The sequence below is a fragment of the Episyrphus balteatus genome, chromosome 4 (genome assembly GCF_945859705.1).
Source record: "Episyrphus balteatus chromosome 4, idEpiBalt1.1, whole genome shotgun sequence".
Classification (NCBI taxonomy): domain Eukaryota; kingdom Metazoa; phylum Arthropoda; class Insecta; order Diptera; family Syrphidae; genus Episyrphus; species Episyrphus balteatus.
In genome coordinates this window covers 60,627,242-60,653,676 of record NC_079137.1, presented here as the reverse complement: position 1 = coordinate 60,653,676, position 26,435 = coordinate 60,627,242, and the positions used below count along the sequence as shown (strand labels likewise).

Sequence of the window (26,435 nt, the reverse complement as noted above, 5' to 3'; positions counted from 1 at the left end):
GGAAGATTATTTAACATAAAACCATTTTTTTTTTTTTTTTTTCAAAAAAAAAATTTTTTTTTCAATGAATGAAAGTTTTTTTTTTTTTTCAAAAGTTGTCCGTTATTATTGTTGTTGAAGTGAAGAGTTGAAGTTTTTTGTTTAGTGGCTGGCTCCTTGCTGTGATAATAAAGTGAAATTTAATCCCCCTCCTCCTTCAACTCAAAACATATCTTATTTTTTTTTTTTTTATTAAAATAAAGGAAAGTTGTTTGACTTGGTTCATCTGGTGTATCTTTTTGAGAGAGAGAAGAAATACACAAATTAAATTAAATCAAAGCATAATCGTGCCGCCGCGACACATTCAATTTGGATTAGAAAATTTGGATTAAATAGATCTCAAAGCCTGCACTGGATATAAGAGAGGAAATAGATGTTGTGTGCAGTTGGAATTACAACAAGTTTATTTGTGTAAGTACTTGAAAGATAGTCCTTTTATAGAAATGTGTTCCAGAGTTTTCAGGATTGCATATTTTTATATTATAAATCTTCGACTAGATTCAATAAGTAGTTAAGACAACTTTTTTTTTGATCTCACCTAAATACCATTAAGTGTGCGTGTTGCCAGAATCAATGTTGAAAGTAGCCAACAAACATACAATCGTAGATCAGTGATCTTTGAGGAATTAGCTTTTGAAATTTTTTTTTGAGTTTTTTTTTTTTTTATTTTTTGTTTGAGTTCGATCACTTTCTGCCTACACTAGGTGTCGGAACTTTGGTTCCTTATATTTTTTTGATTAATGACTGGCAGTTATGTACATATGCTGTAGGTGGAATGACATAATGTTATGTTAAGATATGTATATGATTTGGTTTTGAATAGCACGAAGAATATGGGATTATAATAATTTTTGAGGATTGATTTGTGTGTTCAAACTGAAACAAGTTATGTTAGATATTTAAGAATCCAAGTTTTGATTTATAATTTTCTTACCATTTGGACATTATTTGTAGCTTAAAGAATTTTTTTCTCTTTTTTATTTTAATTTTCTATAGCTTTATGAATCAAGGTTAATAGGATTCAAAAATTAATGTCATACATGTTTGATTGAATTGATATAGCTTAATTGTGTTGTTTGACGTTGACATTTTTATAAGATTATGGCAAATTCAATTTTTCTTAAAAGAAGTTGAAGTTGAAAAGTGATTAAACCTAATAAAAAATATTAATCGTAAAGATTTTAGTTTCAGTGCTTTTATTAAAATAACAAATTATTTTATAGATTATGATAAAAGAAGATACAAATGAATAGTGAAAACACTTTTAGCACCAAAATCATACCAATACTTTTTACTTTAATGAATAAGATATAAGAACATTTTTATCATTTTTAATAAAGTTCCTGTTTAATAACAAATACATTTTTTTAATTTTTTGTTTTAAAACTGTGCTTATGTTTTCTTTTTTGAAAAGTATACCTATTACCTATTTTCAATTAAAAAGAAATTTTGAATTGAATTGGTTCACCCTTTGACGAAATATACGCCACTTACTGAAAAAATATTTCAATTTTCGCAAAAAAAAAACGGCAATGCCATATTTCTGTTGTCCGAATTTCTAGAGAAAACCTAAAAACGCAGTTTTTACGTACGACGTATTCGAGTATTTTGCAATACCTCGAAAACGTTATATGGGAGATATCCGCCAAAAACAGAGATTACAAATAATGATAAATTAGGGGTCAAACTACGGCATACGTACGTTAACGTATTGACGCTTTATGTCTCTATCATTTTCTTCTGATTAAAAAGAGAGAGCAATAGTCAAAACGTTAACGAACGTATGCCGTAGTTCGACCCCAGGTCTTTGAAATCACGTAAAAATCATTTGTAAAAAATTTCAAGCAAATCTATTCGTTTAAGCCCTAGCTCGATGTACAGATGGATATGACAAAAACCACTTTTTTTAGATTCTCTATTATCGTAAAGTTGATGGTTTTGATTAAAACCTCGAATTTTAGTACCTACTTCAGATGCTGTAGATTTTGTTTAGTTTATGCAATTTATTAGGTACAAAAAGGATTATGACATTCTTATTTATTTCAGTGTTGAGAATGAGAAGGGGTTAATTGACATTTTAAAAAAGTTCTAGGTTTTCAAACGGATAAAGGTGTCAATGGCTCACTCCAATTTATTCATATTTCATCTAGGGGCGGGCATTAGCTTTTTTTTTATCAAAAAACCATTCCCGGAACTTACTTTGACGATTTTTAATTTGAAATTATAACTTCTTTTTTCTGAAAAAATTATTTCAGGGAATTTTTTAAATGAGTGCGTGCTTGCTTGTTTTTTTTTGGGGGCAAAATGCACATGATATAGAAGAAAATGTGAGTGATAACACAAAATTATTGGCATCTGGCATATATCTTCCATTTAGATGTAAATATAAGATCTGAAAATTTTGCAGACCTAATTCCAAAATAAAGTGCATTACCAGACATTTTGGTATAAGTCAAGGATTATCTACCTTATGGCAACAATTTTTTCAAATTTCAGCAAGAATTTCAGATCTTGCTTATCCAAATCGGAGATGCAATACATGCATTATTTTATGCTATCACCCGTATCAACATAATTCTTGTGTTTCCTTAGTGTGTCATAATGTGCAATTACCTCAAAAACAAGCAAACAATGTCTAAAAAAAAATTTTTGTATGTATATTAGGGTGTGTCAAAATGCTTAAGTATGGAATTTCCAAATGTAATAGCTTTTAAAAGTTACATTACTTATCAAAAATAAATCCTGAGTTTACATACAATTTTCATTTTAATTAATATCTTTGGCTCGCTCAAAATATTGGAAGAAATCGAAGAAATTTGAGTTTTTTAGAGATTTTTGAAAGAAATGTTTTTTTTTTTTAACTGCGCCGTTTGAATGCAAAAACAAATATATTAAATATATATCTTTATAAGAAAAAACGTTTAAACTTATGTTGGAATTGAACTCTTAGTAAAGAAGCTGCGATATAATATGCGAAGGAAAAAATACATTTTTTCATATAAAATCGTTTTTTACCTAACAACTTCAACCGATTTGAGCGAGCCAAAGACGAACGATATTATGAATTATTTTTACATATTATTAAACCTTAGACCCTAATAAAACTTTTGACAACTATTACATCCCAAATTAGAGTACTTTTTTTCGGCCATACAAAAGTGACACACCCTAATGTATACATCATTATAAGAGGCTAGAGGCAATATCATTCATGAAAGATTAATGCTATCTAAAAGCAGTAACGTTGATAAAAACACCAAACATTTTCCCTTCCTATCGGCGATTTGCTAATTTTGTCCAGAAGTGTAGTCTTGAACCATGGTTTTAGTCGTAAGTAAGCATTCCTGAAAGCCAATCCTGATTTTATGTAACTTCTTACTAAATCTCGTGTGAGTTACTTTGAACTAGATGCACATTGCGCTATAAGAATTGAATTTGTTATATGCAGTGAAAATTGTTTAAACCATACAATTATTTCAAAGCTCAATAATCATGTTTTTTTGGTAAAACATTTATATTTGCTATTCTCCGCTTAACGACCTCGTTGATTTATAAATAGTTCACCAGTAAATAAATGCTTTATTGCATTATTTTCCTTGTAATAATTACATACTATAACTAATGCATTAGTTAGGGACAACCCATAAAAATAAGTCGAGGTATTTATTAATATTGCAGTTATATTAACATAACATAATGTAAAGTATTACAATACTCAATTCAAATACCCAACGAAAATAAAAAAAAAACAAACACTTCTACATCTTATTGCAATCAGCCAGCAGTTACATAATTTATTATGCTTTTAAGTTTCCAAGACATAAAATTTCTCAATTAGCACGTTTATGTCTTGGCAATATTTAATAAATATAAAGAGGCAAAAGACCTCCACCTGTCCTCTTCAACTATATGGTATCTTGTGCGCTATGTCTTAAGTAAATATACATTGCACTCTGTTGTCGACAGATGATGGTCGATAATGGCCAAAGTAAGCATTAACATTAATGAATATTATTTTCTTTTTAAATCTTTAAAAAGGTATTCAAGAGAATTCCTTATGTTTATCTTTTGCAATTTATTCAACAGATTTACAAAAATAATAAATAAACAAAAAACTTTACACAACATCAACATAATACCAAAGAGAAGAGGTTATATTTTTTATTATTATTTCTTAGAAAGAAGCCTCTTTTTTTATAACTTTTTATTATTCTCATGTTAAAGTGGTTAATTTTTTGTTCCTCTTTCATTATCAAGGTTTTATTAATTATAATGAGAAAAAAGACGAGAAAGATCATTAAAGAAAAGTAACAAAAACTTAAAAAAAAAAAAGAAATGAAAATGTTTTAAGGTCGACTTTAATTAAATGTCAGACCATAGACCCATAAACCCTTCAACAACAGTGGCACACGTTACTGGTAGATAAATCTAAGAAAAAAAGAATACAAACAAGAAATTAACATAATAATACACACAAGATTGTAATAAAAAAGCTATAACGAGTGCCATAATTGACTGAGGTCAGGTAAAATACAATTAAGTTTTTTGAGTCATTAAACACTGGAGACTGCGTTACCATTCTTTCATTATTTACATATTTTTTCATTTCTTCTTGATCTTTTGAATTCTTAACAGGTTTTTGAAAGCATTTCTTTATAAAATATTCACCGATGTTGTTTTGGTAAAAAAGAAATGAATAAATAAAATTATTTGTATAAACGACAGCCCTGGTTAATTACTTAAAAAATAAAAAAAGATCATGTCTATCTTAACATCAAATATAATGGAAGATTCTAATATTCTTCATGCGCTTGCATCATCAGGATTAAGTTTTTATGGAGTCGTAAAATTTTTAAGGAGCTTCATTTGAGCGAAGATGCCTTTCGGTGTTTGAATTTGCATGCCAAAAGGTGATCTTGCAAACCGGAAAAGAATTGGAACATTTTTGATATTGCATTGAGTACTTTAACATAATCTTTGATTTTTTTTTAAGACTTTTTAAGTCTTTTGATCTTGTTATAGGTTATAGATAAAAGTACCTATAAAACTTGTTTTTTTTTTTCCTAATACTAGACACCTTATAGAGACAAGACAAGACCGACTTTCTTTAAATTTTCTTGACAACTTGTATGCAAATAAATTTTAATCAGATTGAAAAAATAAGGAAGTTAAAGATTTAATTTGCCGCCTGTTTGAGTACATCATGCAAGGATGTTGAACTTATCTTAAGACATAATTTATATAATTATTATATCATGAACTTGATTTTGATTAAATAAAAAGTTGCTCAGTTGAAGAGCTATTCCTGCTTTAACTACTGGTCAGTAAAATTAATATAAATTAATTGTATTGGGGTTTTATTGAGGTTAGGTTCTGTGAGAGGTACAAGGATGTTAGTCCCCAGGCAAAGAAGAGATGAGTTCAAAGTTCATTATTGTTGGTGAGCTTATAACGCACTCAAGTGGCTCAGAGTTTTGTTATGGAGTTATGACCAGAAAACGCGCCCGTGTCGCCACTCTGTGATTTTAAGATATTCTACTCCATTCCTATTAAAATGAATATAAGTGCACATATAAGAGTGTTCTAATAAATAAATTAAACTCTAAAACTATCACCCGGTCTTCTTTTGTTTAAAATAAACACTTTGGTTCTGTCTTTGGATTGCGTTAATTTTTAGGTTTATTTATTGCAGTCATTAATTCGAGAAATTGATGTCTTCTCAGTATGGCATTCCGGAATTGAAAATATTTTAACCCGAATTGTGGCATTTTTTATTACTCTTCTCACACCTTTATTTGAAATTTTGATAAATATTCTGAACCAACTGACCAAAGTAATTCATAGGTACATAAATTTTTGTTTTTATGGAACGAGTTTCTTTTTGTACCAAAAACTACCAGCTTATTTGACTTAGAGCCGTTTGCTGAATCGAAACTTAAGCATTTATGTTCAACATAAATCCTTATGTGACAATTTACGCAGAGAAAAAAGTAGTGAATAAGAATATTTAAGTTTGGATTTAGAAAATGTCCCTTAGTACACTAAAATCTGTGCTTAGTACATACAAATCAGAACTAAATCTGAATTGAATACGATCAAGTTTTTTTCAGTACATACAAATTTGTGCACAATTTGAGTTCATAAAAGTCTGTACTCAATACAAAGCAATATCTATTGAGTACTTCAAAATCAGTACTCAGCCAATAAAGCCTGTACAGTGTACATTAAAATTTGGTACTTTACTATGCAAGATATTTATGCAGATTTTTTTGGTTTTGTTTTGGAATTGTAGAGTACCTACTTGATTTGTACCTTATTATAACATAAAACTCGATCTTTCTGCGAGTATAGACCTCGCAATTGTGAGAAACTTCCTGTTATGAGTAAATTTCTGTTGTTATAAACTAAGTTTCAATCTGTACAAAAAATTAAAATTGATCTAATTTAACAAAGTACCTACCTTTATTGAGAACATAAAAATTTTAAGTCAATGCATAAGTCAGAATTGAATACAAAAAAGTGTTTTTTTTTTTTCAGTGCTCATTAAATAAAAACTTTATTCAGTACATAAAAGTCTATACTTAATATATAGTAAATTGTATTGAGTACCTACCTAAAAATCAGTACTTAGCCTAAAAAGCCTATTCAGTGTACATTAAAATTTGGTAAATACTTTACTATGCAAGATATTTATGCAAATTTGTTTGTTTCGTTTTGGATTTGTAGAATACCTACTTAGTTTGCACCTCATTAAATTAAATACGATTTGTCTACGAATATATGTAGACCTTGCAATTGCGAGAAACTTCCTAAAACTTCCTGTTATGAGTAAATTTCTGCACAAACAAAATTCAACCAATTTGACAAAGTTCATTAAAATATTTATTGAGCACATACTCATCTGAACTCATTGCAAGTTTTTTTTTTTTTCTGTACACAAATTTGTGCTCAGTACATTAAGACTTTATTCAGTAAATAAAAGTCTGTACTTAAAACATAGGAAATTGTATTGAGTACCTCAAAATCAGTACTTTGCAAATAAAACCTGTCCTATGTACATTAAAATAGTGTACTTAACTATCCAACATATTAATGCAGATTTATTTTATTTGGTTTTGCATTTATAGAGCAGTCAATTAGCACCTTATTAAAACAGTAAGCTTGAATTTTCTACGACTATAAACTTCGCAATTGTGAGAAAGCATTAAAATAATAGTTTTAATTTTTAGCGCTTAGCTAAAAATTTGTTTAGGTATCTCAAGTACTCGAAACAGCTTATCCAAACTCGAAGCATTAAATCGTTAAACTTATCATCTATGTTTATACTTTCACATCTTCTTTTATAAATATAATATTGGCATGTACCTAAGTTTCTTCATAGTGTTTAAGTCAATTTTAATTGGACATTGGGTACTTCTTCCATTCATGGTCAAGTACATTATAATCTTTTTGAATTTTCAAATCAATGATTGACATGTGAAATTTAATCACAATTTAATACCCATTTAAAGATCATCTTTAAAAGATTATTTATCTTTGCAATTGAAATATAACAAATGTTCAAAAAGAGTGTCATAACTTTCGCTTTATAGCTTTCGCTTTGCAAAAAAGTAAAATCTCAAAAACCGCACAGATACAACATTGTAAAGGTAACATCTTTTTCATCTATCCCAATCTCCCTTTATGTCCCGCACCTTTTTTTGTATACAGTTGACAAATTGATTTATTAGACTTACGGTGTTTAAGACATCCATAATGCGTACACATCTTGTTAACAATAAATGAAAATCGCAACAAGTTTTATATGTATTTTCTGAATAGGCTAAAAGCTGGTATTATAATGTTAGACCACCGAAACGCCTATTGCGGTCGACTGTAATTAATAGGTTTTTTTTTTCTTCTTCTTTTACTCTTTTGTATTGAACAAGAAGGAGGCTTTATAATAGAGGCGCCTTCTTATCTACTTTTATACCGAACCGGTCACGTATGGTTTGGTTTTGGCTATTTAAACGAAGAAAGTCTTTTTTTTTCAAAGAGATGCGGTCTATGTTCTCTTAAATAGATTGCACGCTGTATGGGCATGGAATTTTTATTTTAAAAATTTTACTTAATCTTAATGTTCGATATCCGGTGCAGGTTTTAGTTTTTGGTATGCTAACAAATTGGTCAGTAATTCTAAATTAACTATGTTGCATGTGCAATAGATTGAAATTCATTGAAATGTAAAAATAATTAAAAACTTTAAAGTACAATGTACCTAACCTCAATTTAAACTCTAAGCTGTTGCAAATGCAAGGCCTTGCACTTGCACAACTTTTTCTACCTTCATTTACTATAGTTTATTCAATATAGTAAACCAAAACTTGCGTATAATAAATAATTTTAAGTTATCATATCACAAAACTAAAAAAAGTTCAATGGACCTACGCGGATATTTAGCTACAAAAGAGCTTCAGCAAATGCAAAGAAAACACCAACACAACACAACACAAAAACAATTTCTTTCTTTCAATTCAGGTTGAGTTACGAATTTTAACGACTAAAAATGTTTATAACTGTTAACAGAATTGGTAACATAAATTTTATCTAGTTCACGAACATAATTTATATTTCAAACGTGTGTTGTTACTACACAGTCAAAACAGTGGGGCAATGTTGTAGCATTTTAATTAAAAAAATATACATATATATTTTCGATATTTATCAAAAGGAGCCCTCCCGGAATCTTTGATAAAAAAAACTGTGAGTCCTAGAAATATAGAGTACCAATATTATTTATTGTATGTACTGAGTAAACAGTTCATGTACTCAGTTAAGACATTTAAGTATCTACTCAATTAAATTTTTTTGTTGTACCATTTACAAACTTATGCAGAGTTTATATTTTTAGGTAGTCAATACAGAATATTTATTGAGTACAGGCATGTATTTAGTATGGGCATAACGTACTGATAACTAATATGTTTGTATGTACTGTTCACAGTCTTTTATGTACTCAGTACCATATTTTATACAGTCGTTAAAGTCTTGAATGAACTTAGTTAAAAGTTAAATGTAACTTTGAATAATGTAGAATGTATTATTCCTGGATTATTGCATTATGTCTCATAAATAAAGTAATGAATAGAGTACGAACTCACTACATGCTGTGAGACAAATCAGTTCTCACTTCAATGTTTATAATTTAACAAATCTATTTTATTTCTATTCGAAATCTTGAAAGCTAGTAGGTAATTCTTTCATAAAAATTGTTTGCACAGGAGATATTGTACTCTATAGTTCACTTGTGTGCAATAAACTTGTGTATAATGTACAAGTAGTAAGAAATACATTTCCACATTTATAAAACATTCAGTGCACTAACTAAAGTTCAACCATTACGCGTTTACTTTAAAAGTCTGTACTCAGTACAATAAATTTGTTCATACTTATTTGTACTCAGTGCAGTTTGTACATAGAAATCTGTATTCAGTACACAATAATATGAATTCAGTATATAAAACCTTATACTCTGTACAAAAATGTCTGCATATTAACTTCCTAAAATTTGTACTCGGCACAAAAAATTCAGTACTTTGTACATAAAAGTCAATACTTTTTAGGTTAGTACATAAAACTGTACTGAAAATATACCGTTTGCCTTCAGTGTAAAACCATTAAGCAAATGGGAATCTGTTCATAGTGCAACAAATCCTAATTTCGGGGAAAGAACGATTAATAAATAGAGTACGCAAGGGTGACCCCAATAAAAATATCGCGAAAGAGGTAAACAAAAAAATGGCATTCGTTTAATTTAAAATATTTTATCATGAAACGAATAGAATATTTAAAATCAGTTCGGCTTTGTCGCTAATTGTAAATTTTGTCAGACTCAATCACAAAACTAACAGTTTCGTAATGACCTTATACTGGAAATGTTGCCCCACTGTACACTAAAAGAATTATTGCTCTTTGGCATTGAAACGTTTATGCTTTATACACAACTCAACTCATATAAAAAGACTGAAATAATCTTCAAGATGTATCTGTCTTACATCAAGTTCAAACTGTGTAAAATGACCAGTTGAGGTTATTACTAGGTACTTGATGACGGTTTTTTGTTTGTTTTGTAACATTAGAGTTGTTTGTAACAAAACAACATGATAGTTAATAGATTTTATTTTGTTTGATGTTTGAAGATTACTTTACAATCTTTGAGGACTACTACATGAAAATTGGACAATTACAAATAATTGTTGACATCGTTCAGATTCCTTAACGACAAGTGTTCCAAGCAACTTTCTTTTGAAATACCAACCTCTTTTTTGACAAATTGACAACTGTGTCAAGCACACAGGCATATATTTTGTAGTTCTCTTTCTTATTCTTCAATTGATTATGAAAAAAAAAAAAAAAATATACAAAAAAAATATTTATGTAAAATTTTTTTAGGCCGATAGAATCTTTTTGGAGCTAAAAATTGCTTTGTGCTTATTTGTGCTCATAATAATGAGCCCATTTGTTTGTGCTGAATACCTGAAACTTCCATTGAATATCAATTTTTGCGGATAGAATAAAAGAAATGGCAACGATCAAGTAATGTGCAAACAAAAAAAGAGAATGTCCAAATGATGTTTGGGTTAAAGCTCATTGTTATTCTAAACGAATAAGTTTTGTAATATTTAGCACAATCAATTTTGAATTTTTAAACTAAAAGTAGCAAAGTTAATGGTGATCATAAAAAAAATTCTCTCAGAAAGAACTATCCACTTAATGGGAATTATTTTGTTTATATTGTTGGCAATTGGCACATTTGTTTGGCCAAATTGATATTTATTAACAAGCTAGATCTAACTATACAAATTAAGTTTTCAAAGAATGGTTTTTGAATTGATTAGAATTATAATCAGGAAAATTTATTCAAGTGTGGTGTTGATTTTTATTTTACAATTTTTTTTAATTGGTTTTATTGATAATTTGAAGCCTTTGAATTAGACTGAAACCAACGATGCATTGGGACAAAAACAAACACAAGTTAAAATTTAGTAAGCAGTTATTTGCGCAATATCCAAGGGTATAGAAACAACATTTACAATCGAAGTTGCTTAGCCACAACATTGGCCGATAGATGTGAAATGATCTGAACAGCATGACTTCGCGCTAAAAATTAAGCTGAAAACCGGTATGAAATGCAGTTAAACGACGGCAAAACGGGTTGTCAGAAGTGGTAAACATTTGAGGAGAACAAAACCTCGCAAAAATTATCACTTTACAAATCACGAACAGAAACTCACCTCCAATAAAAAAAAAAATTGTCGTGAAAGTCGAATTTGCTATTTCCTCATACAAAACTTTTTATCTGCAATATCAAACAGAGTTTTTTTTACTATTAGAGGTGAGTTTCTGTTCGTGGTTTGTAAAGTGGTAATTTTTGCGAGGTTTTGTTCTCCTCAAATGTTTACCACTTCTGACAACCCGTTTTGCCGTCGTTTAACTGCATTTTATACCGTTTTTCAGCTTAATTTTTAGCTCGAAGTCATGCTATTCTGATCATTGCACATCTATCGGCCCATGTTGTGACTGAGTTACATCGACTTTTAATGTTGTTTCTATACCCTTGGATATTGCGCAAATAACTGCTTACTAAATTTTAACTTGTGTTTGTTTTTGTCCCAATGCATCGTTGGTTTCAGTCTAATTCAAATTCTTCTTTTATTTTCCACATTTTTTCCGCGCCTTAAGATTTTTCACGACCCGTTTTCATCCTTACAGGTTATACACAATCAGATTTATTGACAGACACAATTTTGAGTCCAACAGACCCATGCAACTCATCATTTATTAACATTTTTGCTTTTGAACCTATTCAGATGAGCCAAAAAATATACTTGATTTTATGACTAGATTTGGTCTAGCTACCGTGTGAGAAGAACGGTAGGCCCCAAGACAATTTTTTTTCTTCTTAACTAAGCGCATAAAGATGTTCTCTCGTTACATACATAAAAAAGATGTGCCATTGCATTAAATACCAAGACAGGCCAAATGTAAAATGAACTAAAATGTGAACCTATTCAGATGAGCGGCAGTGTATAATCAGGAAAATTTATTCAAGTGTGGCGTTGATTTTTATTTTACAATAATTTTTTTTAATTGGTTATTGATAAATTTGGGGAGTTTTATTTTTTTTTGTTTTGTGCATATGTAAGTTTTTTTTTTATTGATTTAGAACTGATGGATGTTAACAAATTAGCATATTTTTGATTGGATGGTTGTTTATAATAACACATTTGGTCTTCATTTAAATAAACTTCTCAAAACACAACGTTATTCATTTAGGCATGTTTTTAAACTGAATTATTACTTGGTTACATACATTAGACTGGGTCAAAAAAATAAAATATTTTTTTTTTTGAAAGTTACTTCGAAAATCTTGTTCAGGATAATGAAAAAAAAATTTGGTGAAAATTTGAGCCGTTAAAAAAAATTTTAAGAGGTCTATCATCGGTGTTTTTTATTTTTATACATGATATGATGTTTTACAACAGAACTGCTAGACGATCAAAGTAAAAAAAATGTCTGTTCATTTTTTCTTATATAAAATTAAATTTCCTACAAAAAAGATCTAATTGAAAATTTTCGTCAGACGAGCCGTATTCGAGTAATTAAGCTTTTAAAATCGAAGTGTTTTTTCAATTTGCCTGTTTCACTTTGGAATTTTGTGATGAGCAAATAAGTGAATAGAAAAATAAAACCTCGACAGATTCTTATAGGAAATTTAATTCTCTACAAAAAAGGTCTTGTAGTAATTTTCCCTAAATTGAGTTTTGAAGAAGTTATTCACGATTTAAATCGAGAAAAAAAATAAAAAATCAATTTTCAATTTCAAAATTTTCTAATTCACTGAAAATTCAATATTTTCAAATTAGCAAGATGTTTTCTTGTAGGGAATTAAACGTTCTATAAAAAGTTCCTTGGCAGCAAATTAATTGCTTTAACCGTTTAGAAGATAATCGTATTCAAATCGCAAATGCATACTTGTCATAAGAAAACTATTGAAATCAGTGGGCATTGGTTTTGATACGAATATCTTCTTAACAGTTAAAGCAATTAATTTGCTGCCAAGGAACTTTTTATAGAACGTTTAATTCCCTACAAGAAAACATCTTGCTAATTTGAAAATATTGAATTTTCAGTGAATTAGAAAATTTTGAAATTGAAAATTGATTTTTTAATTTTTTTCTCGATTTAAATCGTGAATAACTTCTTCAAAACTCAATTTAGGGAAAATTACTACAAGACCTTTTTTGTAGAGAATTAAATTTCCTATAAGAATCTGTCGAGGTTTTATTTTTCTATTCACTTATTTGCTCATCACAAAATTCCGAAGTGAAACAGTCAAATTGAAAAAACATTCGATTTAAAAAGCTTAGGCCCAATTGCTCATACGGATCATAAATTTGATTCATAGCTAGGTCGAACATAGTCCTTTTGTTTTACTTAGTTTATTCTAAGTTGTTAAAAAAAATTTATGTTTAACCTAGCAATGTTTTACTTTCATGCGAGAAATCGCTGAGAACTTCAAATTCGAATGTCAAATCGATACAAACGTCAGTTAATTTTATTTTTTTTGAGCAATTAAGCTGAAATTTTTTAATAATTTTGTTATTTTGTGGTTTTTTACTGCAAAAATTAATTAAATATAGTGAAACTGATAAAAAATGTGTGTTTGATTTGATAAATTAATTATTCATGTGATGGAAATTTTTTACAAATGTGTTTGTGTGTCACAATTAAGTGACAGAAAATTGACAAATATATACAAAAAAAATGACAAATACTTCTGTAAACATTTATGCGACCAATTGTATCATGGTTAACGTATAAAAGTGAGTTGACCATTCTTCAATTAATTACTGATGTAAATTTTATAGACAACATCATTTTTAAGGGATGTTATGGCTTTTTGCTCAATAAAAATTTCTTATGTAGATCATAAAACCCTTATGTTCTACTATTTCTTGCCCCTAAGTTATGTTATACTTAGAAGAATTTATGACACGAATTAAAGTTCGTGCAAACGATTATGTAGAACTTTAGGGTTTATGTTTCACATAAAGATTTAAGTTCCGTTTCAGCAAATGGGCCTTAATTACTCGAATACGGCTCGTCTGACGAAAATTTTCAATTAGATCTTTTTTGTAGGAAATTTAATTTTATATAAGAAAAAATGAACAGAATTTTTTTTTACTTTGATCGTCTAGCAGTTCTGTTGTAAAACATCATATCATGTATAAAAATAAAAAACACCGATGATAGACCTCTTAAAATTTTTTTTAACGGCTCAAATTTTCACCAAATTTTTTTTTCATCATCCTGAACAAAATTTTCGAAGTAACTTTCAAAAAAAAAAATATTTTATTTTTTTGGCCCAGTCTAACATACATACCTACATATAATACATACAATACATAAAATACAAATTAATTTATCATTTCGCAAACACAGAAAAAGTGATTATAATGGTCACTGATCCCAAGACAATAAATATTTTTTAAGGCGATAATAATTATTGATATGGTCGGAATAGTAAACATTTTTGAGCATCAGAGTCATAAATAATTAAGAAATTCTAAAGGTAGGTACTTTTTGGAGTATTCGTAAATCCATTCTCAAATGTGCTCAGATGATTAATGACTTTTATCCCAAATGACACAAATGTAGTAAGTAGTTAGACTATCAGAAGAATAAATGTCAATATAAAAAAAACTTTTATTCTTAAGAATAAGCTCTATCTTAGGTATATCTGACTATTGAAAAATTAGCCCTTAGACTATATTTAAATCAGGGAAAATAAAATCAAATCGAAATCACTTAAATTGATACACACAGGGTAAGGTACAGGTACAAACTTAAAAATTTTTCAATAAAAAACTACAATCTTAATAATCTTTTTATATAGAAATTTGGATACAAAAAATAAAATTCGTTAAAAAAAAATAAAATAAAATCTGAAATTAAATTGCCCTCCAAAACAAGTACGCAGTTTTAATTGATATATTAACATGCATTTTAAGAAAAAAAATTTTCAAAATCGTTAGAGCCGTTTTTTAAAAAACTATTTTTTTATAAAATATTTGTTTGGAAAAAAAGTTTTAAAATAAAATTGGTATGCCATTTTGTATAAATCAACATCTAATCAACATCTAAAAACAAAATTTCAAAAAAATTCAATGTCCCGTTTTCGAAAATTTGATTTTTCAAAAAAAACTTTCAAAATTTTTTTAAAAATCCAAAAATTATTTTTTATTTTTGGTTTATATTAAAATTATATAAATGCTTCTTCACAAAAAGTTTCGTTGAAATCGAATAAGCAGTTTCAGAGATAATCGGATTTGAAAAAAAAAAAACGGTTCTATGGCAGAAATATGATTGAAGCGTCCGTCATATAAAAGGTGAAATAATCACTGTGTTCGAAAATGGAACTTTTTTTTCCGACAGAGGGCTCTCATATCTACTAAAGATAATTCGAGTATGCTGAACACGATGGCGTTCTTAGTTTTTCTGGATTAGGTCAAATAAGAAAGATTTTTGCGTTTGAAATTTTGTTTGCACATGCCAAAACTGAGGGTATAAAACACCATATATTTTCCAATTTTTGATTTTTTATCGATGAAAAATGATGGAAAATCTATTTTTTCACAAGTATTATTCGTAAAAGAAGTTATTTGAAAAAAAAATCTGCCGAATGACATTTTAAATCATTATTTTATGGCAAAAAAACGTCGATTTGTAGGTTGTCATATAAAAAAAGTGACGGAATAAAAAAAAGTTATATATTTTCGATTTTTTTTTTTTGCAAGAAAAATGATTTTTAAGGTTTCACTTCAACCACGTGTGAATTGCACACATGATTTTTTTTTTTTGAATAAAACTAAATATCAAGGTTTTACGGAACAACAAAGCTGTTAAATAGTAGAACTAAAAAAATAACACGTACACGCCACAGTGACCATCTAATTGATTAAATAATAAAAAATCTCTACTAGAATAGATCTCATCTTTATTTATTTAAATCGAGAGATGTGAAATAAAGTTGTTCTCTGAATTAAGCTTACTTCAAATTCTGATTTTTGACTTGGAAGGATCTTTAGACAAATTATCAAATTAATGTTCCGAAATGCATAGGGTAACTCCAGCTTTCTATATTTATAATAGTTGACACAAGTGGTTTTTCGTTTAAATTCGTTTTTGTTGCTGGTTATCGCTACTGTGCAATTTTTTTTTAAACATTCATAAGTTTTTTTAATAAGCACTTTTAAAATCAATCAACTATGAAAAATTGTATGCAAAAAATAGCCAAAATGCATCAATTTCTTACACATTTTACATTTTTTTAGTGAAAGTGAAATGTTTTAATGACTCAAATATTATTTAAATTCCAACTGACTATTAAACTATCCATTCGAGCATGAAGGATTGCTTAAAATTAATTTCCAAATAATTATACTGTAGCTCATATAGTTGGTTTAATAGCAGGTATTGATTGAAATTGACCAAGCCTAAACCACCATGAACGCGTCAGAGCTCATTTAACTAACAGTCTTCATGAGTACGAAAAAATATTTTAATTTCAAACCAAATTAATACCTATCGTTCATTAAACCAAAAAACTATATATAAAATTACCTTGCAATATATATAAAAGCAGTTATTATATTGGTCAGTTTCGCGTGTGGGTTGAAACATTTGGCATTTAAAAAAATTCGGATCCAAAACCAAAACAAACTTCGTTCAAATTGTTTTGGTTTGTCTCATAAATTTGTAACCAGTTTCTTCAATAATTTTTCACAGAGGAATTCCAGAAATATACAAATAAAGATATATCCGATAAATCTGTATATAAAAAAAAAACCACAACTTGATATTGAATTAATTATAAAATTAAAACTTTGAAGAGGGGAAAAATACATTAACCGAGACCGCATTGCGAAGGAAAAAAATGTGAGATTTAATTAAAAAAAAAAAAATACATTCGATCTTAACTGTTATACCCTTACACAGTCGTCATTCGATGAACACTTTCACTGCATCAACAAATAAAAAAAAAAGCAATACAGATAAACTGTATTACAGTAAAAACAACTTAATAAAAAAAAGCTACAAATGCATAACTATATTATGGACGTAAAGTATAGAGCTGCAACACAAGTTTAATGAAGCCGAATGATTAAGCTCAGATTAATCTTGTTGAGGTTTTCGCTCTGAATTCCAAACATTAAACCGCATTCTTATGCAGTTTTTTTTTTTTTATTTATTTATTTTTTTTTTTTATTATGTCACAATCAGTTTGACCATTACTGTAGTGTGGCTTATGAAATGAATTGGCATTGATAGTTGAGTGGCTTTGATGTTGTTTTTTTTTTTTTTTGAGGTTTTGAATTTTTGTCAAATAATTGCTCCGAAATACCCCCAGAATGGTATTTTATTATAATTTGTGTAGGTTTTGTTTTTAGGTCAAAAAAATATTTATTTGAAGTGCATAAGCATCTCCTAAAAATGGCCAACTTCATCTTTTTTAAGATTTGACAATGGTCCTCAGAGATATTTTGCTATGATACAAAATTAATAAATCAATAAGAATTATTTAGTATATGTATTTCAATAGAAACAAATGTTCCACATACGCCACAGTGACCCATTTCGATTAAATAGATTATATGTAACAGGCTGTATTATTTTTTATTAATTATTATTAGTTCCTTCTTAAAATTCTCGATGTTTTACAATTTTTTTCATATAAGAATAGTTGTATGGCATATTTTTACGTCTGCCTAGTTTGACTTATATATTTAATTCAAAAAGGAAAAAGTTAAAGTTCAAATACATAACACTGGTCAACAAAATTAAACTTTTTTTTTTGTTACAGAAACCAAGGTATACTTTTCTATAGGATTTTGGTGTGCTGAGCTCAAATCCGAAGTCAAAAAAATTCTATCACATCACGTTTTTGAGATAATCCCGTTAAAAAATCGAAAATGCCGCTTTTTACCAGTTTTCGAGATTATTTCTTAGCTTTTGGTTATTTGTTTTAAATAAATTTGTTACGGTTTCTAATAGAACTAAATGTTGTCTTTCTAAATCCGTTCAAATCTTTTAAAAATCTCTTATCTTTTTTGAGAAATCTGAAATTGAAATCAACGTGTTTGGTATATCTCATGTTTATTTACATTTAATAGCGAATCTCGAAAAGTTCTTTGCCAATCGCTTTCAAATTTTGACACAACGTTCCATTTAGAATCTTGCAAGTTTTTATATTTGCGAAGGTGGTGAATCGCAGTGAGATACATCAAAGCGTGACCGTGTCAGATACTTATACTAAATAATTACTAGTGAGAAAAATATAATTTTTTTTCTTGTTAAAAACAAGATAAGAACTTACTGGAATGTAAATGAAACGTTGTGTCAAAATTTGAAAGCGATTGGCAAAGAACATTTCGAGATTTACTATTAAAAGCAAATAAATATGAGATATACCAAACACGTTGATTTCAATTTCAGATTTCTCAAAGAAGATAAGAGATTTTTAAAAGATTTAAACGGATTTAGAAAGACAACATTTAGTTCTATTAGAAACCGTAACAAATTTATTTAAAACAAATAACCAAAAGCTAAGAAATAATCTCGAAAACTGGTAAAAAAGCGGCATTTTCGATTTTCTAACGGGATTATCTCAAAAACGTGATGTGGTAGAATTGTTCTGACTTCGGATTCGAGCTCAGCACCCAAAAAACCTATAGAAAAGTATATCTTGGTGTCTGTAACAAAAACCTTGTTGACCAGTGTAATTTTTAAGAAAAATTACAAGTTTTTTTTAAATGATAATATAATAAAATAATGAATTAACAATTAAACAAATTATTTTCATTTTATTATTAGAACGAAGGTATATAACTGCTACGATAACCTTAAACATGATTGGTATAGAGACAGAGAATTTTCCATCGTAAATACAAAAAGATATAATATTTTTATGTTTTCAATTTCATTTCGGTTGCACAAACTACAATACATATCGGGTGAAGGTCACTTCTGTGTGGTTTATAATTTAAATTTAACATCGCAGTCTTTGCTTTAAAAATAATACTCATTGAGGGAAGCTTTTCATTTAAAAAATAATTAGGTACTTCTGTGCAGTACAGACTTAACCCACAACCTTGAGGAACACCGCACCGGCCCTTCTATTAAAAAAATCAGACATTAAGACTGCATTCCATATAGCAGCAGATGTATTGGCAACAACTAATAACGAGATTATGTAGGTACGTTACGAAAATTTGTTGATAAACCTAAGTTTGAGAGCTTAGAGAGATGCCCCCGGGATTGCTTGGCAGCTGCAAGTCACCCTAATGACTTTTGTTTTTTTTTTTAATGGAACAAATCCAAGCGTTTAAAAACGTTATTTGGGATTGTTTCCTCTTCCAAAAGTCTGATAAATAACTAGTAGGAATACCATTAATCCCAGCGGCTTTACCATTTTTCATTGGCTTAAGAGTTTTGTGGCGTATTTCACATTAAACTAAGCGGATTTTTGCCAAGATGACCTCCGCCTTATTTTTAGCGGAAAAATCTTTTTAGTTTCTTGAATGCGCTAATTTAAAAGAAATCCACTTAATTTAAGTGGAAAATCATCTTAATTCTATGTGAAAATATTTTAATAAATAAAAACCGAGCATAATTTAAAAATTTTTATTTTTTGTCGGTTTTTTTATGATTAAAATTCACATTAAAATAAAACTTAAGTCCACTTATTTTAAGCGGACGTCGTATCGTTTTTAGGTAGTGGGATTTAAGGGGTCTGGCCGTAACCGTAAAATGCACTTTTTTTTTGTTTTAGATAATTAATCAAAAGCTATGTGTATATAATATTTTTATTTTTTAACTTAATATCGAAAAGGATTTCAAAAATAACATGGTAAAATTTTGTTTGAAAATATGTAATGATAAATTGCGCCGTCATAATGGTGCTTGTCCAATCTGGTACTCCGTCATGGTACATCTTAACAAAAAAAAAAAAAAATACCAAATTAAATTATTTTTAAGTAGTGTGAGTAGAATGCAGCGTAGCCGTTTTCTTTTTGAACCTCAAGAAAAATTATAGTGAGCCGTCAAACATTTTTGTTTTCATTTTATACCAACATTTTTCAAGTAAAAACATTATAATAAAAACAAAACTAATCCAGCTATCAAAAAGATCCTATTGTACATTGTAGATATTATTTTCAAGAATATTCAGTAAAAATTTGAAAGCAATCGGATGAGTGGCTTTCGAGATCTCAAAGGTACCAGGTCAAAAAATGTAATTTCGAGATAATTGCAAAAGAAAGTAGTTTAAAATAAATTTAAAAAAAATGAACAAACAAAAATTTCAGGGTGGCCAGACCCCTTAAGGTGGGCATCATCTTATTTTAAGGTGCCCTTTTTTCCATTTGGTAGATTGATTTATATGAATTACCTCAATAAAACTAAAACAAACAAATAGGAATTTGTTGTTATATGAAAAAAAAAAAAAAAAAATACTACACATACACCACAGTGATCCATTTCCATCAATTAGATTATGCAACGGGCAAACTGGGTGTATTTTTAGCAATTATGATTTGAACTTTAAGATTGGGGTTTAAAATGAAAATAGATAAGAACAGCATTCAATTTTTAAGAGAGTGCTAACAGTGCTCGAAAGCTTATTCCAAAAATCCTCATTTCTTATGAATTAAACTAATTTTTTTGTATTCTCTTTTTCAGAATTTAAAACCGATATCCTATGATATGCATTCAACCAAACTACAACCAATCCTACTATAACCATGACATCCAAATACGAACGTATAAAAACAGAATGCAAAAAGAAGGGTACCCATTGGGAAGATCCTGATTTTGCAGCTGTTCAAACATCAGTTTTTTACTACCAAACACCACCGTTTACATTTCAATGGAAGCGGATACCAGAAATTGCACCAAATGCATGTTTTATGAATGAAGGTGAAAATTTCGATATAATCCCGGGGAAAATGGGTGATCGTTGGCTTGTCTCATGTTTGGGAGTTTTGTATTCGTTGAAGAATCTTTTCTATCGAGTTGTGCCAGCTGATCAAAGTATTGATAATTCACATGGAATGTTTCGATTTCGATTATGGTGGTGTGGTGAATGGGTAGAAGTTTTAGTCGATGATCGATTGCCAACAATCAATGGGAAACTAGCATTTCTGCAACCACAAAAATCGAATTGCTTTTGGGCATCTTTGTTAGAAAAGGCTGTTGCAAAGTGAGTTATCTTGAAAACCTCTTGAAAATACAACTTATTGGTTTTGATATTTATAGATTACATGGATCTTATGAAGCTCTTAAATATGGCACACGATCGGATGGCCTGAGTGATCTCTTGGGAGGCATTGTTGAAAGTGTCCCAATCAAAATTAACAACGATCCCATCAGACCGGTCCAGCTGAGATCGTTTCTAGATACCACCTGTATTGTAACCTGCATCGCTACAAAGACCGCAAATGGTCAGTACAAAAATATTAATGAAAGGCTGTCAAATGGAATTTGTGTAAATGTGAATTACCGACTGTGTTCCTTAGATAAGGTAGTTTTCTGTACCAATCTGTCCCAAAACCTTTTTACTGATTTTCTATCTTCCAATTAAGGTGGAAACTCTCCTCGGAGACGCTGTTCAATTAGTTCGACTGAAAGATCCTATGGCCTGTGAAACATTTGGTACAAAATCCGGTTTCAATGGTGAATGGTCAGCAATGTCCCAATCTTGGGACAGAGTGTCAATTCAAGAAAGAGATCGTCTCTTGGGACAATTGGATGTTGGTGAATTTTGGATCTCATTTTTGGCCTTTACACAATCTTTTACATTTCTCGAGAGTGTCCATTTGGATACGGATACAGCCAAAGATGAACTGTCACTGTCAGATCGTCCCAAACGGTGGCAAATGAAAATGTATCAAGGCCAATGGCGTCGTGGTGTCACAGCTGGTGGTTGTCGAAATCATGAATCTTTTCACATAAATCCTCAATTGCTGTTGAGCATACAGGAGAAGGAAGAAGTTGTGATAGCCTTGAATCAGCATACGGCAATTGAGCCAAAAGTCATCGGTTTTACTATGTATAAACTGAATACAGGTAAGAAAAGCTTCTAAAAAGTCTTATAGGAGTTGTTATTTTACTGTCATTTTCTCTTACAGTCAATAAAAATAAATTAACTGAATGCCTACCAAAGGAATTCTTCAAAAGTCAAGTTAGCTATATCAATTCGGATTATGGTAATACTCGACATGTTTGCTACAGATGTAGTCTTGATGTGGGGAAATATCTACTTATGGCAACTACATATGAACCTGGGGAAGAATCTTGTTTTACTGTGAGAATTTTGGGAAGTTCTTTAAGATTATCCCAGTTGGAAACTCAAACAATGATGTTGTTGGATCCATTTCCAGCGTTGAATTTGAATAATGAACCTGATAGTGCTAAGGCGAAAAAGTGCCAGTATGAACCAGTTTTTATGCAATTGGCTGATGAAAATAAGTAAGAATATATTATTTTAACCTTAAAAATTGTTTTTAACTGTTTTGTCTCCATTTAGATCTATAAATTGTTTTGAACTTCAAGAATTGTTAGAAGCATGCTTACCAAATGATTATATTAAAGGATGTGCTAATATTGATATTTGTCGGCAGGTTATTGCCTTGCAAGACGTGAGTATAATGAAGGTATTTAAAATATACCCCATCAATGTACCCTTAAAAAAGATTTTAATGTCAACCAAATCTTAAGTTTAGAGTTGGTAAGGTAGTGTGTGTGTTTTTAATCAAAAATGTATGTGGTAAGGCAGTGTTTTTTTTACATGTGCTACTTCTGTTTTCAAGATCGGGCACTTAAAGTGCTATTTCAGACCTTAAAATATGAACTACCTTACCCGATTTTTTTATTAAACTAGTCTAAATGTAAAACTGAACTATAGTTTCGGTAAAAATAAAGGAAGGCAAGGCAATGCAAATTGAAGCATATTCTACGTAGTAATTCAACTAACAATTGATGATAGCTACATTTTTTGCGTACGTTTGTAAATTCGTTTTATAGTCAATTCTTAATTTAAAGGACGGTAAGGTGGTTCACGTTGTTTAAAGAAAGTGCAACGAAAGTCTCTAATATTTGGTTACTTAATAAATTTGGGTGAATTATGGAAAGAAAACACTACCTTACCTACAAAGTATAACGTTTGCACCACAAATATTTTTGATGCATAGCATCACTGCTTTAGTGAATTCAGCCTTTAACATGACTGTAAAACTGACCAAATGCAACCTTCTGAACTACTTTACCAATGTTACAACTAAAGAATCGCTTAAACAGACTATAAAACATGCTTTAAGTCCACCAGGTCCACCGAGTGTAGTTTTGCCTTAAATACTTTAAATTCTGAAAGGAGAGCTGAGTTTTTCAAAGTTTTTGAAAAAGTCGGTAGGGTAGAGTGATTATCCTTACCGAACGCCATATTTGGCTATAATTTTTTTATTTATGTCTTACAATCGATATGCCTGGATTTCTAAATATCAAAATATGAGTTCTACACCATGCTTTTTCAGACTGGTAGTGCACTACCTTATCTTAAATGTATCCGTTAATTGCAAGACCTTTTTGTTATACAAAAAATTACTGCTTTTGACTTTCTAATCAAGAACATATAAGTAAGCGGAGAGTATTTCGAAACTTAAGTGAGAATTTCCATTTGAAAAAGGAAACTGCCTTACCATCACTAAGCTTTGATGTTGACTGTGAAAATATTTCTCCTTTCAGTTTTTTCTTTAATAAAAATTTTCCTTTGTACAATTTTTCGTATAAAACAAAATAAAAAATAATTTTCAAATTTCTTTCTCACAGAAAACTGGAACAGGTCGAATAAATTTCATCCAATTCAAAACATTCATGGTAAATCTCAAGTCCTGGCAGGGTGTTTTCAAAATTTATACAAAAGAGAAAGCTGGAGTGTTGCGAGCTGAACGCCTTAAAGATGCTTTATGTGATGTTGGTTTTCAATTGAATACGGAAATTATGAATGTTTTAATGCATCGCTATATCCGAAAAGATGGTACTTTGCGTTTGAGTGACTTTACATCGGCCATTTTACATTTGACAACGGCTTTTGGTAAGTTTTTTTTTTCATTCATTTTTTAAGAAACTTCTAATATAATTGTTTTTTTTTTTTTTTTTATAGAAATCTTCCAAAAGAAAGACCACGATCAGGATAATGTAATTAAAATTGAAATGTCTGATTGGATTAAGTCGGTAATGAGGTGCTAAAATATTTCTTTTGTGTTAAAATAAAATGTAATAAGAAATTAGGTACATAATAAATGTCTATTTTGTTTATAAGAAAAATACATAAATACCTATACATAATTTTTTTAAATTTTTTTTTAGTAAATAACGTTATTTTTTTGTAATTAACTTTGTTATAATCTATTATTATATAGTGTTACTATTTTTTAATTGTTTAAATTGTATTATTTAACTAAAAGAAAAATAAACAACAAAAAGCAAATTGCGCAGTTTGTGATTTTTTTTTAATCTGGATTTAATCTGATTTCTAAAATCTTTAATAAAAAAACCACTTACTGACTGCGAATTTAAACTGGTGTTTAAAGCTCATTTATAATGAATTACATATCTGATGGAACAAATCAGCTGAACTTTTCACACCTATTGATTGAATTAGTTTAAGGTTTCCACATACAAAATTACACTGCTCAACACACAACAATTTTCGAGACCGTTGTTTATCATTTCTTACTAAATGGAAGGTGCTGATTCCGAAAACAACATTACATAGTTTTTTTTCTAGAAGCTCTAGTTTTTTAAATTATTCATACAAGAAAACGCAAACAAATTCATGCAATATTTTTTTTATTAAGTTTAATACAATTTTTTCTGGAAATAAGGAAAACTTAGAAATATTAAAAATTAAATATTTTAAAAACTGGGCCTGCTAGAAAGAAACCAATAAAATTTTTGAGATTTCTGATCCCAAATCTATTATATGTATGTATTTGATATGAATCTTTTGGAAAATTTTAAAAGTTGAAAATTGTTGGCTAATGTTATCAGAAAAAATAGTTAGATATTATTTTAAGTATTTATTAGTAAAAATTCATGAAAACGTTGTCGTACATGAAAACATTTGTGTATTATCAATAAGAATAAAATGCACGACTGGGGTCGCACGTACTTGCTCTTATGCTTAAAGTTACTCTAATGTTAAAGCTTTTTATTCAAGAAAATTAAGAAAAATTAAGAAATTTAAAAAAAAATCTGTTTTTATAATTAATTAAATACCGTTTTAAATGATGTTTCACAAAAAACCAAGTATGCCAGTTTACTTCTTGTATAAAAAGGAATTTTTAGAAAAAAAATTTCGAAAATCGTTAGAGCCGTTTTGTAAAAAAATAATTTTTATATATAAAAATTTTCTAACATTTTTCAAAAAAACAGTTGGTATGCCATTTTGAATAAATAATTTATTTACGCATAAAAATGAATTTTCAAAATTTTTCATAAACCCGTTTTCAAAAAATTGATTTTTCAAAAAAAAATTTTGAAATATTTTTTAAAAATCCAAAAATGAGTTTTTTGAAAATTTTCTAAGATTTTAATATTACCTTTACCTAAATGCTTTTGTATAAAAATTTTCGTTGAAATCGGGTTGGTCTTGAACGAGATATTCATAAATCAAAGAAACCGTTCTATAACATGTACCGTTAATAACGGTAAAAAAAATATTTTTTTTATTTCGAAAGTTGGCTCTTATGTCTAATACTATACTCAAAAATTTTAATCAAAATCGTTAGAGCAGTTTTTGAAAAAAATTAACTTTTCTATTTCCGTTATATGACAGGTACCGTTAGTTTTGGTCCTAAAAAAAAATTTCAATTCGTCCTCTAGGGAATCACCCAAAACTGTTAACTACCAAGTTTGAACAAAATCGCTCAAATAGTTTAGGCTGTAGCTCGAGGTACATACAGACAGACAGACAGACAGACAGACAGACGGACAGACAGACAGAATTGCCGGACCCACTTTTTTGGCATTCTCCATCATCGTAATGTCATGTAAAATTGTTATCTCGAGTTCGATTTTTTTTACGAATCCTAAACTTGCCCTATAGTACCTATATCGCAAGTAAAAAACTGATAAGAGGATAAGTCAATTACACTCAGACTCAGTTGAAAAAAAAATATTTGGGGATATGAAAAGTGTTTCAGATAAACGGGCTTCTCTTCCACGCGGGTTTTACTGTATATGAAAAAAACAAAAAAAAAAAAAGTTAAGGGAAAAAAATAAACAAAATCGTAAAT

General features: G+C 29.1%; 1 protein-coding gene across 1 annotated transcript; it reads left to right on the top strand.

Annotated features, from left to right (window-relative positions):
• Positions 1-142: 142 nt before the first annotated feature.
• Positions 143-24,517, top strand: LOC129918312 (calpain-C). Its single transcript, XM_055998782.1, has 8 exons — positions 143-450; positions 20,821-21,340; positions 21,397-21,661; positions 21,723-22,206; positions 22,269-22,608; positions 22,667-22,778; positions 23,965-24,229; positions 24,299-24,517. Exons 2-8 carry the CDS (start codon positions 20,883-20,885, stop codon positions 24,382-24,384), a joined length of 2,010 nt encoding a protein of 669 aa, XP_055854757.1. The 5' UTR covers positions 143-450; positions 20,821-20,882; the 3' UTR covers positions 24,385-24,517.
• Positions 24,518-26,435: the final 1,918 nt, after the last annotated feature.

What these genes read in the sequence shown, in the direction of transcription:
- LOC129918312 (XM_055998782.1), top strand. Translation starts at nt 20,883, where the DNA reads ATGACATCCAAATACGAACGTATAAAAACAGAATGCAAAAAGAAGGGT. An exon ending in CAATTGGCTGATGAAAATAA is followed by an intron (nt 22,609 to 22,666) that starts GTAAGAATATAT and finishes GTCTCCATTTAG; the next exon opens with ATCTATAAATTGTTTTGAAC. An exon ending in ACATTTGACAACGGCTTTTG is followed by an intron (nt 24,230 to 24,298) that starts GTAAGTTTTTTT and finishes TTTTTTTTATAG; the next exon opens with AAATCTTCCAAAAGAAAGAC.